We start from the raw sequence: 15,889 nt of genomic DNA, 5'->3' as shown, positions 1-15,889 counted from the left end.
TTCCCATTCAGAATCTCAACACCATAACCCAAGTCTCTTGCTACTGTTATTCCCTGCACACTCATTTGTCTTGCTCTCTTCCTGGAATTTTTTAAAACATTTCATTCCTTGGTCTTTGCAAAAGCCAAGAAACACAGCCAACCACCCTCATATTGTAACATAATGTGCTGCAACATCAACACAAATGAGTGAAACCCACTGATGCCATACACAAAAGTTCAGATAGGATTGTTTCTGCAGGCACATTATTTTACCAGAACAGAAAACCCTGTCTCAGGCAGCATATCTTCCTCACAGGTAACTGACCTTCATTATCTTGCCTGGTATTTTCTGGACAAACCTCTTTTTCTGTTCAATATTCCATAGTTTATTCAGAGTGGGAACTGTATGTCAGGGGCTCAGCTCAGGTTTCTGTTCACTTACTCGACTTTTGTGGTGTGCTTTTCAGGGCTCAGCTTTCCCATCCTCTCATTCACACAGAAGTGCACCCTGTGAAAGAAGAAAACCACACTTTAGAAAGGCATTAGAGAGTGTGTGGCATCAGCTCATTGCAACACTTTTGGCACAGAGCAGCTCCAGCAATAAAACAAGCCCAGCTCTTCCTTCTGAAGGTGATGTTTCCCAACTCCCTCCCATCTGACTCCCCAGTATATCAAAAACAAGAGCTCCCCATTGCCACCACCTACACCCAAAGCCACTGTAACCTTTCCAAAACACACTGGGGCTGATTCACCGCCAAGCTCATGCCTCGAAGATTTAAAAGTAAAATTGATACCACACAGAGGAAGTTGAGGTTTTAACTGGTGCTGGGTGAGTAAAAGAAAATTCCCATAACATCTAAATGATGTCATTTGAGAAAAAATAATTTGCCTGCATTTAAGACTGCTGAAAGGAATGGAGGGATGGGCCTGAGGGAAAAGGCACACTGACTGCAAGGGCTGCAGCTCCTTGTGCTGCTGGGGATTTCTCTTTTTCAGGAGGACACACCTCCATGAAAGTAACAGTAGAAAGCTGGCACTACCCTTGCAGAATGCAGCTGCTAACCACCCTGTGCAAGAGGCATGAGCAATGACAACTCCAAACATCCAGCAGTGATCCTGGGGGAGAAGTTCTGACCTTGCAATCAGGACTCAAAGGAGCCCCTTCCAATAAACAGAGCATCATTATTACAGTGGTAGGAAGAAAACAAACTCCAAATGAAATCTCACAGTGAAGGACTTGGGCCAAATGTGTTACCCAGTAAGCTTAAAAGAGTACTAAAACCTGAAGAGGTACTAAATAAGCACAAGGAGAGAAATGGGGATTTAGCATCAGGAATATTTCACAATGCTCTGACCCGGCCCAGGGAGCGCCAGTGAACCTGAAACCAGAGGACACCCCTTCTGAGGAGGGAGGGGATCTGGAGGATGAAATTGGAGTAAAGGATTTCAAAACACAGCTGATAGTGCTGTGCTTGTATACAATAACAAGGTAAGCACAGCCTCCCCCAGGGCCATGCCCTGCCCATGCTGCAATTTGTTCATCAGGGTGTGAGGTTGGGAGAGGGAGGCTTCCCACTGCAGCTGGGCTAGTGTGCAGTACAGAAAACAATATTACTGATCCACAGAGAAAAAGTAAAAAGCACATGAACTTCCAGACCCAAAGTACTTGTGCATTTTACCTAGCATTGCTTTAATCCACACCTGTGCTGCAAACAGGTTCAGCATTCCTGAACTTTCTCCTCCTCAGGCAGTGCCTGCAGTGACTACAGTCACGCTTCCCTCCCCCCCAGGCTTCTGTGGAAAGCAAATTTTCTTACAAAAGAGGGAAAGTCCATTGTAAAGCTACAGAAAGCAACAAAAATTACAGAAATGACAGAAGAGACTGACATTGTACTGATCCTTTATATTAACTAGATTACAGACTGACAGTGTGTTTTCAGATGTGTGGTTTTGCATGTCTTTGAATTCAAAGAGCATTCCCAGGAGAACAGGGCTTCTCTGAGACAAACCAGTTGGCAATTCCATGGTACAAAGTAGCATTTGAACATATTATGTACTTTCACATTCATCAGCTCATTTTGCTTCTAAGGAATTTTTCTGCAATGTTAATCAGCGATTGGTACTTTGATGGTGGTGAGCAAATGTGCATCTTGACATATTTCCAGCCAGAAATGTAATTCCCTTCTAAATTGGCATAGATTCCTCACTGCATTACTCATGAAAGGTATTTATAGTAGTTTGATGAATATAATATGCACCAAAATTGTACACAGCTCAACATAGCCCAATTTAATTTTTTTAAAAAAAGAAGAGCTATTCTTTCAAATCTGTGTACTTTCCATCTGCGAAAGCATTTGGGAATGAAACCCTAAGCATCATGCTAAGAGGGTTAATATCCAGATACCTCAGACAGATGGCATTATTAGTCTGCCTGGGCTTGACATCTAGTTTTCCAAGTTAAGGAGCTTTGGTTCTTTGGATGGCTGACAATCTGAGAATAGCACTGCTGTTACTACTGTAACAACAACAGGAAACATTGCAGCTTTGCCTCAAAGACTTTTAGCAAAAAGAAGTTACACCAAGATTAACCACACTCAGAATGTACTTTAAAAAAAGCTGTTGCAGCTTTAGGTTAGGACTCCTACTGGCAAAGGCTGAACCACAGAGAAGAGTACTTGAATTTTGGTTTTTAAGCTGGCTGGTTTTTTTCTTTTGCTACAGCCTAGACCTGAACTGTACCATCTTTTTAACTGTTCAGTCTACTCAGCAGGTAATACAGGAAATAGAAAAATCTAAAGAATGTCTCTTTTCTGCAGGGAACTACAGCTTTACAGCTGTTGTTCTTTCAGGGTTCCCACTACCCATTTCCCCAGAGAGATGTTTTTAAGGGGAATATAGATTTTATAGGATTAAAACACTCTGAGAGCCATATGAACAAGAGGTATCAATTCAAAAGTGACTATTTCCACCCATTTATATATAATAAAAATTGGTGAGAGTTCTGGGAGCAGAGAAGGTAAAAAGACTAAGATTTGTCAAAGTGAACAGCAACAAGAAAAGCATCCAACTCCATCCGCCCCTTAAAAGTCCTCATATACAGGTAAATATACAAAATTCCCAGGAAAACATACATAGCAGGAAGACTTTCATCTTGTAATGAGAAATACACATCTGACACTCATCAATAGCACTGCTTACATTACAGCACAAATAAATACTCATTAAAGGTAAGTGGAAGGAGAGGTAACATCTGTGTGTGTGTATAAATGAACATTCCAGAAATAACAGAGCAGTAATGCTTCAACAGGAGACCAAAAAAAATGCCCATCAACAAAAGCAAATAGTGCTTGTTCAGGCTAGCTCAAAACTCCTTGTGGTGTGCTTGCATTGTGAAATACATTTTCAAGTGAAGCAGGGATACAACTGTTTTATTCATTAAGAAATACAAAAATAACAACCAGAAAACTCATCTTTAAGGGACACATACACCAGATCACAGAATCAGCTATGCAAAACATGTTAAATAACCCATTGTTTTGTAAAGTATGCCTCTGGCTAGTGTGAAAGACTGAAAATTGGGTGTTACACTTTCAAAGCCAAGGTATTACCCATATAGAGTTTGAAAAACCACTGAAAATGCCTTTTTCCAAATAGCTCAGAAAGCAAAGGTCTGTAACAAGGTAAACCACATAAACGTGGTATAAACTGTTGATAACATGATAAACACTAATCCATAGTAGCTACAACAGGTCAAACAATCCTAATCTAAAGGTTTGGATAAACTGCCTTGTATCAGAAACCCAACCCTGTGACAGACTGTAGGAGCAAAACCCCATTCTCACAAAACACACCGTGTTTTGTTCACTGTGTGCACATCAGAGGGGTATCCTTCAGGCCATTTTTTAGGGATTAATTAACAATATGATGATTTAAGCCAAACTTTTTCACTTCAGAATATACATTCTGAGGTATGTAGAGAAAGGAAGCTGCTCTCTTTTCCCACTCAGATGGAAGGCTGAGGTCCTGAGCAGCACTCAGACCCTTTCTGGCAGCAGTGGCAATGCCATGTTGGGATGGCAGCATCAGCTGGCAGAGCAGGGTAATAAACCACTTTTCTGACCTACACCATCCAATTAGACTTTCCAATGCCAAATGAAAGCAGAATTTGTTTTACAGGGATCTCAGCAGAGGCTGGGGGGGGGGGGGAGGAGGACACTATAAAGCATTTGAGAACTTTACATTTTTAGCGATTTTAAGTATTCCTGCTTCACAGGTCGTTAAGTCCATATGTGCAAATATCTGGCAGAGTTCAGGCACACCTCCTGTCAGTGCCCACCTCCCCGTGGGGCTGAGCTCCTGGGAGCAGCACAGGACAGCCAGAGCCAGCACCGGAGTCTGGACTGCAGCTATTGCAGCATTCAACACAAAGCCTTGCCCAGTTCTGGAGGGTAAGGATTGTTACACTCCAGAAGCCTGCAAGATACAGCTTTTATTTTGCAAGTGTGTCACCCCATCAGTGACCTACAGAGATTTACTGCCATGGAAGCTGTCTGGGCTGTTAGCACTGCTCTAAACCACCTTTCCAGCACCTGATATTACAACAAACACGTGGGAGGTACTTCCACAGACTTGTGCAAGTATCACTGCACTCCACGTACAAGTGTTTAGCATGTTTCTCTTTAATGCAGTAGTAGTCAGTATTATGAAAGTTCAAGTTAGGCTAGTTTTATTAGCCAAATAAAATTTACAAGTCAAGAACAAATTATATTTTAGAGCAGACATGAACACCCATTACTATTAAAAAACTATATGTACATCACAACACACTGAGTTCAGTGACACTGTAGCCTGAAAAGTTTGGTTTTGGGAATTCCATTTTGGTCATGCAGATTACAAAAATAAAAGAACATCTGTGTTTTAAGAAAACTACCACATTTTTACTTTATTAAATGCTGAAAGCAAACTAATTGCTCTTATTTTCTATTTCTCACAGGTGACATCAACACAATCAAGCATTTGGTCCTGAACAGAAGGCCATTAACTTATTGAGATAATTTCAGACATATGAACTTCATAACTCAACTACAAACTAAGGGACAGTAAAGTTACTTTATTTCTATCTTTGTGACCTTCCTGAAGCAACTGTGAAGTCACAAACTTATTTACATGCCAGCCACACACCTTATTTCAGCTCAGCTCTTCCTATGCACCTCTATGCAGACAAATCCACCCAGGGCTCAGAAAATCATTAAATACCTTTAAACACATGAGCAAAGCTTTATCAACAAATCTCTTATAACTAGGAACTGTACTAGAAACGGTTTTATAGTTCTGAAGTCACAGTGTCTTTAATGCCACCCAATACAGATCTGCACTGTTCTGTATTCCATGGTACACCCTGGGCCCCTTCCCTATCCTTCACAGGATCCTCTCCAATGGCACCTGCAGGGTCACAAGTTCTCACTCCGCAGACACCAGGGGTCACAGAGCAGGTGCCACCTACTCAAACCACATGGTTAAACAGGTGACAATCTCCAGAGGGTGACACTAGGCAGCCCACCCCCTAATCCATGTGTGATTTTTGGGATCAGCTCTTTGTCCTAGCAGACTTTAGTCCTACAAGGACTATTGCACACAGGTAACAGCACATTTCAGTACAGCACTTCCCAAATTGTCAGATTTCACAAAGTCACTTTTTTTAAAACCTACTTGTTTCTAGTACCAACATATTCTGTCACAGCACATAACATGAAAATACCATAAAGCTACAGCTGGTGCATAAACCTTTAGCTTCCTAAATCAAATGACAAGACACATCACAAGAGTGAATTTAACCATTTCCTGCAAGCCAGGTTGTTCCTTCATAAGGTTAAGGCAACAACACTGCAAAGACTAAATCATACCCCCAAACTAACACACAACCTAGAACTCTGCTGCTCATTTCAGCTAAAAACAAGAAAACTGTGCTTCACATGAAGTTCAAGGATGACTGTCCAACATGGTTGTAAAGTGCAAAGGTACAGAAAAAGCCTTCAATGATAAAACCACCTGAAGCTGTGCATGGGCAAGAGCTGGCACTTGCAGTGTTTTACAAACTCAGACTCTGAAACTTGACTTACAACAATGCATAAGAGATGCTGGTGCACAACAGTGACTAACAGGCTTTTGAGATAGAAAAATTACAGTATAATTGCAAACAGCAAGTTATTTGGAACCTATTCATAAAAGCTCAGCTAAGCCAAAGAGAGCCAGTCTCCATAAGAGCCATAAACAACCACAATCAGAGGAAACTCAGCTCTCAGTTTAAATCCTGATGATACCAAGAGGTTGTCCTGTTTAAGCTCACAAAGGCAATTAAGGTGATGCAGTTTCACTTCTAATAACAACAAAGCTCATTTCAATTTAAATCATCATCAAGTTATATTGACAACAAATAGTAACAATACCTTGAAATTTCATTCGAAATTCTTCAGCCCAGAAGCACCAAGCCCTACACATTTAACTTTGCACTGGAATCAGTGGGAATTATTTGCCTAGTATCTTGCATATCTGGAGGAAAGCAAAAAGCAGCTTTTATGATGCAGTCCCATGAAACATCAGCATTCTAAGAGCTTAGAAACCTGAAGTGAAAATAACTTTGTACTTTTTAAATGCATGCCCCACATCATATATACTCTCACTCAAGCATATAAGGAATTCAAATCTTTTATTTGATATCCATAAACCCATAAACGTTGCTATTCTATATTTCTATGCAGGAAGGCAGTTTTCCCCTAAAACATTATGCTTTTTAATAAACAACAAACTTTAATTGTATTGCGTGAAAGGGCTACAAATATACATTTTTTAATCAAGCAGACTACACAGATATCTTTGCTTTACAACTGGCACCTATGTTACTGGTACACTTGCTGGCTCACTTCTCAGAGCTCTTTGCCCAGTTTAGATCACCACTTTCTGAAATACGGGCAACTGCAATTATTATTTGTTCAATTACGTGCTGAGGCAGGTATTGCAAATCCATTCCTTTCCCCCTCCCAGCCAACCAGCAGTCAGGGACCCCATCTTTATTGACATGCAGATGTCACTGCACTCTACACCAGTCATGTAGTGGCATAAAATAACTTTCCAAAGTCTGGTACAATCATCAGCAAGCCAGTTTTACTCCTGCTTTAAGGAAGCCCTTAAAGCACGGGGCTGCCATGCTGACAGCAGATGGAGCTGCGAGGGTTCTCAGGAACTTGCAGGAAGGACAATAGTTCCCAGTGAAATCTGTTAACCCGGGGCTAGGAAAACAAGGATGCCTTTAATAGAAGGGATAAATGTCGACCCTTTCCTGGAAGGAATCACACACAGACAAACCAAGGACTTGAAAACTAAGCAATAAGAAATTCTGAACATTTTATATGAATGAAACACATGCTTAACACAAACTATTTCTTCAAAACTACACAGTACATACGTTGATGGAAAAGTCCTATAGAAAAAATTGACCAACCAACCATGTCAGCACGTCAAACTGCCTAGTACAAGATGGTGGATGCACACAAACTGCCAAAGTGAGAACGAGTATTTAAAAAACAGACCACATCCACGGATTAGTACTTCAAAAATTTCTGTTGAGTGTTTGAAAGCCACTAGCAAAAAAAGTCAGTTAGGACCTTTACTGGCAACAAAATATTTACTACTCTAAGTACACAGAGATTTAAAAGCAGAGGAACACTTGCTTCAAACCTAGAAAAGCCTTAAAACCGTACGGAATTGATCCTAGGAAAAAAAATTAGACATGTAAAGGTCAATGAACACAATGATTTATTTAAAAAATAAAAAACGTAAAAACCATTTTTTCTTCCTTTACAGAAATGTTAAAAGTCAGTCATGGGATCCGAGTAGCTTTTGTAGAAAAAAACGTAGTATCCAGGCATCGAGTCCTTACAACAAAGGAACTTCCCCCCAACCCTCCCCAGTATTTACTCCAGATCAGCAAGACACTTCCCACCCCGCACCCCCCAAAAAACAAATTAAAACAAGACATTTTTCGTTGCTAGTATAAAAACGACCAAGGTCCAAGTAATAATAAAAAAATAGAGTCCATCAATGACTGTAACACAAAATATGTGTATGTGGGGCCCAGTCCATCTTCAGAGAGAAAGAAGTGGCACAGGCAGCAGAGGCGACCCTCAGGGGGCATTTAGGAGCCGCTCCCACAGCAGGGAGGCATTTAAAAGGAGCTGCCCTTCGGCGAATGAGGGGAGAAACCATTTGGAAGCTGCCCCGTATCGAAGGGAGGGCTCTGCACGCCCTCCCCATCAATGGGTATGGGCGTTCTAGCTCAGAAAGAGCCGCCCCCGTAGCCTCCCCCACCATAGCCTCCTCTGTACGGTCCACTGTTACTGCGGCCCCCCCAGTTGCCGCCCCCTCCTCCACCTCCTCCGCCGCTCTTCATGGGGCCGTAGGAGGACTGGTGCTGGCTGTAGCTGCCGAACCCGCCGTACCCGTTGCCGTAGTCTCCGCCTCCCCCTCCGCCGCCGCCTCCGTAGGAACCGCTGCCATAGGAGCCGTACCCGCCGCCTCCTCCCCCGCCGTAGCTGCCGTAGCTGTTGTAGCCGCCGCCTCCTTTGGAAAGCCCGTTGTGATCCCGGTTACCGGAGCCGCCGCCGCCCCGACCCCTTCCTCCTCTGCCTCCCCGGGAGGGCCTGGACGAGCCGCCGCTTCCCCCGCCCGCCTGGATGTCCTCCTTGGGCACGGCCTTCTTGACCTCCACTCGGTGGCCCTGGATCGGGTGGAACTTAACCACGGCCGCCTTATCGGCGGCGTCGTGGTTCTGGAAGTAGACGAAACCGAAGCCGCGCTTTTTCCCGCTCTGTTTGTCAGCGATGATCTCGGCCTTCTCCACGGGGCCGAACTGGCTGAAGTGCTGCACCAGGTCCCCTTCGCCCACGTCCCCTTTGAGGCCGCCCACGAAGAGCTTCTTCACCTTGGCGTGAGCGCCGGGCTTGGCCGAGTCCTCCCGGGACACGGCCCGCTTCAGCTCCACCGCGTTCCCGTCCACCGCGTGGGGGGACGCGGCCATGGCGGCGTCCGCCTCCTCCACCGCCGAGTAGGTGACGAAGCCGAAGCATCGGGAGCGCTTGGTCTGCGGGTTGAGCACGACCACGCAGTCGGTGAGGGTGCCGTAGGCCGCGAAGTGCTCCCGCAGCCCGGCCTCCGTGGTCTGCACGTTCAGCCCACCGATGAACAGCTTGCACAGCTGCGAGTTCTCCATGCTGCCTCCGGGGCCGCGCCTGGGCCTGGCGCCGAGACTCCTCCTCCTGTTCGGGGGCAGCTCCGGAGGTTTTTTCCCCTCCTGCTCCGTCTTGCCGCTTCTTCCCCCTGCGAGCAACGCGACCTCACGGCTGCGGCGGCCGCCGGCGGTAGCTGCCTCGGCGCGGCCCGGCGCCTCCGCTCCGCCTCACCTGACCGGCAGCACAGTCGGGGCGTCCCCGGTGCCGCCGCTCCCCCGGAAAGGCGGGCGGGGGTGGGCGCGAACACAGGCGCGCACAAAATGGCGGCAGCAGCTTCTCGGGAGCGCGGCCGGCGACTGGTGCCCACACAAAGGGGCCGCCGGGAGCCCCGCCCCCCGCGCCTTCCTCCCCCGCCGTTGCAGCCAACGAGAGCGATGCGCCGGCGCCGCCCGCCATTCACCTTTAAGGGGCGTGGCTTAAGCCGCGATGGACGTGTGCTGCAAGCAATGAAAGAGCGCGACCTCCGCAAAAGTCCCGGGGTTCGCCGACGACGGACGCGGCGGACAGCCAATAGGAACGCAGGACGCGTTCCGCGCGCGCCGGGAGGAGGGGCGGGGCATGCTGCGTCAATGCGCCGGGCCCGCGGCCGGCAGCCAATGGGACGCCGCCTCCGGCCCGGCGCGCGCTCCCTCCCCGTTGGGCCCGCCCCGCGGGGGGCGGGGCAGCGCGCGGGGGGCGGGGCGCGCGGGAGCGTTTGAACGGCGGAGACCGTTGGGCGCCCCTCGAGCGCGCCCCCAATGGCGGAGCCCGCCAGGGGCTCGGGGCCTCCCCTCAGAGCGCGGCGGGAGCCCCGGGGCGCCTCTGGCCCGAGCTCCCCGCTCCAGCCCACAGCACATGGACAGGGTCCCGTCCGAGCGGTTCTGGGGTCTCCCCAGAGAAACACGCTCCACATCCCGTCTGTCCCAGCGCTCGTCACTGTACTGTAAAGAAGTTCTTCCTCACGTCCATTGAAACTCTCTGTGCATCCCTTTCTGCCGCTGCCTCGCGTTCCCGTGGCTGGCACGGTGAGGCTGAGCCCGGCCAGCGCCTCTGGGCACCGCCCCTGTGGACACGGACACTGCCGGTACCCGCTGGGCACGGCCCCGGCCGGGCTCCGCCCCGGTGCCCACACCTCAGCGCGCCCTCGCCTTCCCCCGCGCTCCGCACCGCCCTCCCCGGGGTTTAACCCTCTGGGCCGCCCCCGTGCCCGCACCTCACCCTGCCCTCCCCGGGGTTTAACCCTCTGGGCCGCCCCCGTGCCCGCACCTCACCCTGCCCTACCCGGGGTTTAACCCTGCGCTCCGCCCTGCTGCTGTCTGCTCCCTGTCAGCCCCGGCTCTTCCCTCGTCTGTGTCCCCCTTCCCTTTGGCAGCCCGCTCCCAACGGGGACAGGGTGGCAGGAGCAGCGTCAGGGTGTGCCAAGAAGGTTTAGGTCGGGTATCAGGGAAGAATTCTCCACGGAAAACGCGGTCCAGCCTTGGCACAGCTGCTCAGGGCAGTGATGGGCTCGCATCTCTGGAGGGGTTTAAAAGGCAGTGCGGATGTAGCGCTTGGGTCACGGTGCAGGGGTGGCTTTGGCAGTGCTGAAGGAAGGGTTCGATTCCATCATCTTGAAGGGCTTTTCCAACCTAAACCTTTCTGTGATTCCTTCTCACTCACTATTCCTGCTACCGATTCCTCCCCTGCTTTCCCTTTCTCTTTCCAACCCTATCACAGCCTACTCATCCTTAAATCTCTCCTTAGCTCTGAAAAGGAGGCATTTTCTCAGAAAAACAATTAGAGCTGTTCAAGAGCGTGCAAGCCCTGCGGGATGACAAATAGTGAGATAATTTTCCTGTTTTTCCTCTTACTTTTATAGTACATTAAACATCGCTGTCATGAAGACTGCAGCGTTACTTTCAACTTAAGTGAATTTTTCATTAGAAAGATTTTTTTTTTGGTCTTGCAGCCACTAGGGTTTATGTTAAAAATTAAGCAGGAGTTAAGAATGGCTGCTGTTTTGCATTAGGCACTGTCAGGATGTAGTTCCAAGTTTCCTGAACTGATCCTGCCTTTTCCCATGTGCCAGCCTTGATGCTTCTGCAAACACACAGCAATCCACATAAGAGAACTGAGACAGCCATAAATGGTTTTATCATGACAAAGGACTTGGTTTTCAGCTGCCTCGGCTTTTTGAAACATTTTTGTGTGACCTGCTGGTGCTGGCAGGAGGGAGGAAGCAGAACTGCAGCATCCCCCTGATGGGGATCAATTGGAAATGCTCCCTTGGAGACACACACACAAGAGGAACATTGGCTGTGCTGGAAGGTTGGTTAACCACAGCCCCAGAGGAAATCCAGAGAGGCTGAACAGGCTTTTGTCTCACAGGCTATGATTATCATTACCTGTAGCATTGGTACTTGCAATACAGTAATCTAATCTGACTCAGACTAGATTTTTTTTTTTATGTTATAGCCAAGTCTTTAGTAAGAGTAACCTATTAAATGACTGTGTTTGACAGCCACAAGGAAAGTTGTTTAAATCCATTTATCTCAATGCATGAACTGACACCATGATTTTATCTAGTTTAAGAAAAGAGAATATCCCATAATGCCACTGAAATATTTGCAGGTTTTAAATAAACAAACATATCCTACTGTACTAAATAAAAATCTTCCCAGAGGCTGTCTGCAAGCTGCACATAAATTACAGGAAATACAAAACTATTTTGTGTACTAGTTATGGTGAGAGCTGTATGGCCCTTCACAAGACAAATTAGTATGTGTCACCTGGAAAATAATCCATGAGAGTTTTATAGACCTATAGTAATTTAGAGCAAAATGAATGAAAAATTAAGAGGAGCTAATTATGGCCTCAAGAGATAACAAAGAAAACAAAGCTTGTTTTCAGACACTTTCTCTGCCTGAAAGCAAGACAGACAAGTAGGCCAAGAACAGATCAAAGAAAAAAGTCACAGCTCGCATCAGGAGGAGATGAGTCTCTTTAAGATGTGAATAAATCAGTAGGAAAAATCAGCTGCTGACTCAATTCAGGTGTAGCCCAAATTCTTCCTCTTCATTTACACTTTTAACTGGTTGGTTAATGAAAGGAAGACACCTTTAAGACACACATATCCTTGTCCTGCAGGTGGAAACGTCACCTCTGGAAATGCACAAAGGCCAGAGTGCACTTGGCCTGGTGTCCTTCTGTCCTGCCGTGCCCCCGCCTTTCCCAGCTGCCAGAGTGAGCTCATGCTGTTCATTCACACCTTCACTCCAATCCTGCTCTGCTCATTCCCTGCCTGGCTCACATCCCTGTGCCCTGACACACCTCCCAGGCTCTGGGGTGCAGCTGAACAGCCAGCTGAGCACCAGCTTCTCCTGCCCACCCCACAGAGCTGCACTCCTCCCGGTCATCCCAGCTGCCTGGGGGCTCCAACCAGCCCTCTCCAACTGCTGCTGGACTCACCTCTGCTGAGGCACCCCCTCATCACTTGGTGCACACATTCCCAGGAACTAGGTGCCTTTCTGTGCTCCTGAAATGCACTTTTCCTTTGTCCTGAATTGCCAAGCTAATTGTATTCTGTTTGCCATCTGGATGGCAGCTGTCTTATGTTAAGTGGGCAGTTTTTCTTATCTCTTCCACAACATCTGCTGATAACAGCTATTGAATGTCACTGCATGACTGATAAGAACTACAGCATCCCATTGGGAGATGCTCTGCCCAGAGGGAGGAGCCAAGCATTCCTGCCTGGATATAATCTGGAGATTCTGGAACACCAGCACAGCTTCTGCACAGGATTCCCCAGAGGAACAGCAGCTGCCTCTTCCCCTGGATCTTCAGAGGAAGAGACTGCACCTTTCTCCAGGATCCCTGCTCCAGCAGAACCAGCCCTGGCACTGCAGGAGGGCTGCAGCCACATTTCCAATGGGACTGCTGCCAACACCCTGACCCACAGGGTGTCAGGGTGTGTTCTGATTCTGTCAGTGTTGTTTTGGTTTACTGCATTGTTTATTTTATATTTTTCTTTTCTTCCCTATTAAAGAACTGTTATTTTCTGCTCCCATATTTTTGCCGGAGAGCCCCTTAATTTAAAATTTATAGCAATTCAGAGGGGTGGGGAGAGTTTACATTTTCCATTTCAGGGGAGGCTCCTGCCTTCCTTAGCAGACACCTGGCTTTCCAAACCAAGACATCCTTCAGGCTATGTGAGCCAAGGAGACACAGTGCTGCCACAGTGAGTGCAGTACCAAAGATGAGCCTGACTGTGTGTGAGATGTAAACCAGAAGCACTGCAGCAGCCACAGCAGCTTCCCCACAGAATTTTTAATCTGCTTTTTGCTGTAAACTAGTAAATGCATAATATCAGCCTATGGATATAAAAATTCTTAGGAAAGTGTCATGCCAAAGAAATACATGCTTTTCACTTTCTGACAAGGCAGTTGCAGCATGACATTGTTTCAATTCTGATAGCAACCTATAGAATAAAAAAAATCAGCAGCTGAAGTTTCTAAAGCTAGGTGCTTTTTCAGATAAAAGCTCCACCTGTATCATTACCTAGGGGAAATGTGTTTCTCAAACCAGAAGCATTGGCCAAATAATGCCAATTTAATCAAATGTCTTAATGGGACATTTTAATTAATGTGTTAGGAAGAAGGAAAACCAAATCATGTTAAACCAAATCATGGATATACCTTTCTAGTTATTCAGAAGAAATCATTGTACCCAGAGTCCACAGGAGGGCATTGCTGCTTAAGAGATTGAAAACCAGAGAGCTCTGAGCAGTCCCTTTCCAACACAATTTCCTGTGCTACCAAATATTCTTAGTAAAAGCTGATGCAAAATAAACTATTAAGGAACTCTTTGTATAAATTTTTGTCATTCAAGAAACATACCTTTTTCATGCTACTTAATGGGTCCAAACTGCCAGGATGGAAAAGGAATAATTAAGTTTTGGAAAAGAGCATGAAGGGCAATAGAAAAACATCATGAAGTGAGAAGTAGTTTGTAAGTTATAAATATTTTATCTAAACCCTCATATAAACACAAAGTCATATCTTTTTAACTAGTTTCAACCTCTTTAGTTACATCTGTGGCTTCCACTCTTGGCAGGCATTGGTTATTTTTTTAAGCAATTTATGTATATCACTTGAATTTTTAATGAGTTTAAGAATTTTTTTAGTATAGTACAATGCTCTAGACTTAGGTCTAGTTTGACCTTTCAGCAGACAGAAATCATTTTGAAGTTTCATGCAGACTGTTTGCTGAAGGAGTTCTGCATTCACATTGAAGACTGTAACACTACCACCTTAGCTACACACAAATTTCACCCAGATTTTTTTAACTGTGGAAACAGTTGGGAATACAAGGGATTCAACCATAACTTTCCACATCACTCTGAGATACATACAGAAGCAAAGATTTTTATTTTCATCATTTCAATGAGATATTATTAGACTTTTGGAAGGCTCACTCCTACCCAAACCAACACCTCAGGCAGTGTAATTGTGTGGTTCACAGGAAGCATTGCAAAAATACAGCAGCACCACGAGCACTGCCAGCCTGGCCCTTTGCTTTAGTTACAGGTACAAAAACTTCTGAAAGATGTACAGCTGTCCTTGAGAGAGCTCTTGCCTTTTTGGCAAAAGTTTCTCTTTCACTCTGTTTTGCTGTTTGCACTTTCATCTGCATAAACATCAAACCTGTGATCTTACTTTGGAGACTTTCATGAATTAGTAGTGATCAGGAGAGGGGTTTTTGTTGAAAAAGTTTTAAAAATACTGAGAGGCAACTAGATAGACTTTTATGCCCCTAAAGTCTGAACATGACACTCCTCAGGATAAAAATCTCTGCCTTGTGTAAATTCAGATGGGGAATAAAACTCTACCCCTCTCTTGTATTTGCTTAATGCAAAAGAAGATAACCTACAGATACAAAGGTAACAGAATAACCCACAGCTACTATTTCTTCAGTAAGTAGTATCAAAGTTTATCTGTTAAACAAAATCTTCCTGGAGCCCTTTTTAAGGGGAGTTTGCTGAAGAAAGAAACACACCTTTGTGAAGGGTGAACTGGAAAGCCATCAGAGAATTGAATTTGCATCCTTTTCTTTGGATTTAAGTTACCATTCTTCCTTAAACCCTGCCCTCCCTCCTCTTCCCTCTGAAGTTCAATTTCTCTTTTCCTCTTTCATCTTTTCACTCTTCTTTAATAATTCATTATTTCCTTTCTTCTCTTTCTTTAAATTGTATATAAAAGCTGGCCATAATTTGAAGTGATGGGATGAAAGTAAGGCAGCAAAATACGGTCTCGAAAGTCAAGATTCTTGTGAAGGATCAAAGAATGTAGTGATGCTGTCACAGATGTGAGAGGGGAGAATTTTCACTGTATCTTAGTCTGAGACAGACCAGGATCCTAAGTTTTGCCAAAGGAAGACCTGGAGCCAGCATCAATCTCAGCCACACTCTGATCTTTTTCACCTGCAAATTTTTCATAATGTATTTTCCAATTAAATTAAAATCTACTTGCTTTTATCTTTTTCCCCTTAGCTATTCCTAGACTCCAATTCATTCCACAGATCCTCTGTGGGGTGGGTTTGTGGTGCTTTTGCAAGGCTGATGTTAAACTTTGTTTGAACACAGCAGGAAGAGCTGAGCTCTGAAGCTCA

The 15,889-nt window shown here is 45.7% G+C and overlaps 1 protein-coding gene across 2 annotated transcripts; it reads right to left on the bottom strand.

The window, feature by feature from the left end:
* Window positions 1–404: 404 nt before the first annotated feature.
* Window positions 405–9,607, bottom strand: HNRNPA0 (heterogeneous nuclear ribonucleoprotein A0). Of its 2 annotated transcripts, XM_077186299.1 has the most exons (2): window positions 8,477–9,606; window positions 405–489 (listed from the first exon to the last, which is right to left on the bottom strand). In XM_077186299.1, exons 1-2 carry the CDS (start codon window positions 9,244–9,246, stop codon window positions 420–422), a joined length of 840 nt encoding a protein of 279 aa, XP_077042414.1. In that variant the 5' UTR covers window positions 9,247–9,606; the 3' UTR covers window positions 405–419. The 2 variants fall into 2 exon arrangements, with proteins under 2 accessions (XP_077042414.1, XP_054498871.2); XM_054642896.2 differs by lacking the exon at window positions 405–489 and having other exon boundaries at window positions 6,671–9,607.
* Between the last annotated feature and the right edge of the window lie 6,282 nt (window positions 9,608–15,889).

The sequence above is a fragment of the Agelaius phoeniceus genome, chromosome 15, assembly GCF_051311805.1.
Source record: "Agelaius phoeniceus isolate bAgePho1 chromosome 15, bAgePho1.hap1, whole genome shotgun sequence".
Taxonomy (NCBI): Eukaryota; Metazoa; Chordata; class Aves; order Passeriformes; family Icteridae; genus Agelaius; species Agelaius phoeniceus.
This window is presented reverse-complemented; position numbering and strand designations above follow the sequence as displayed.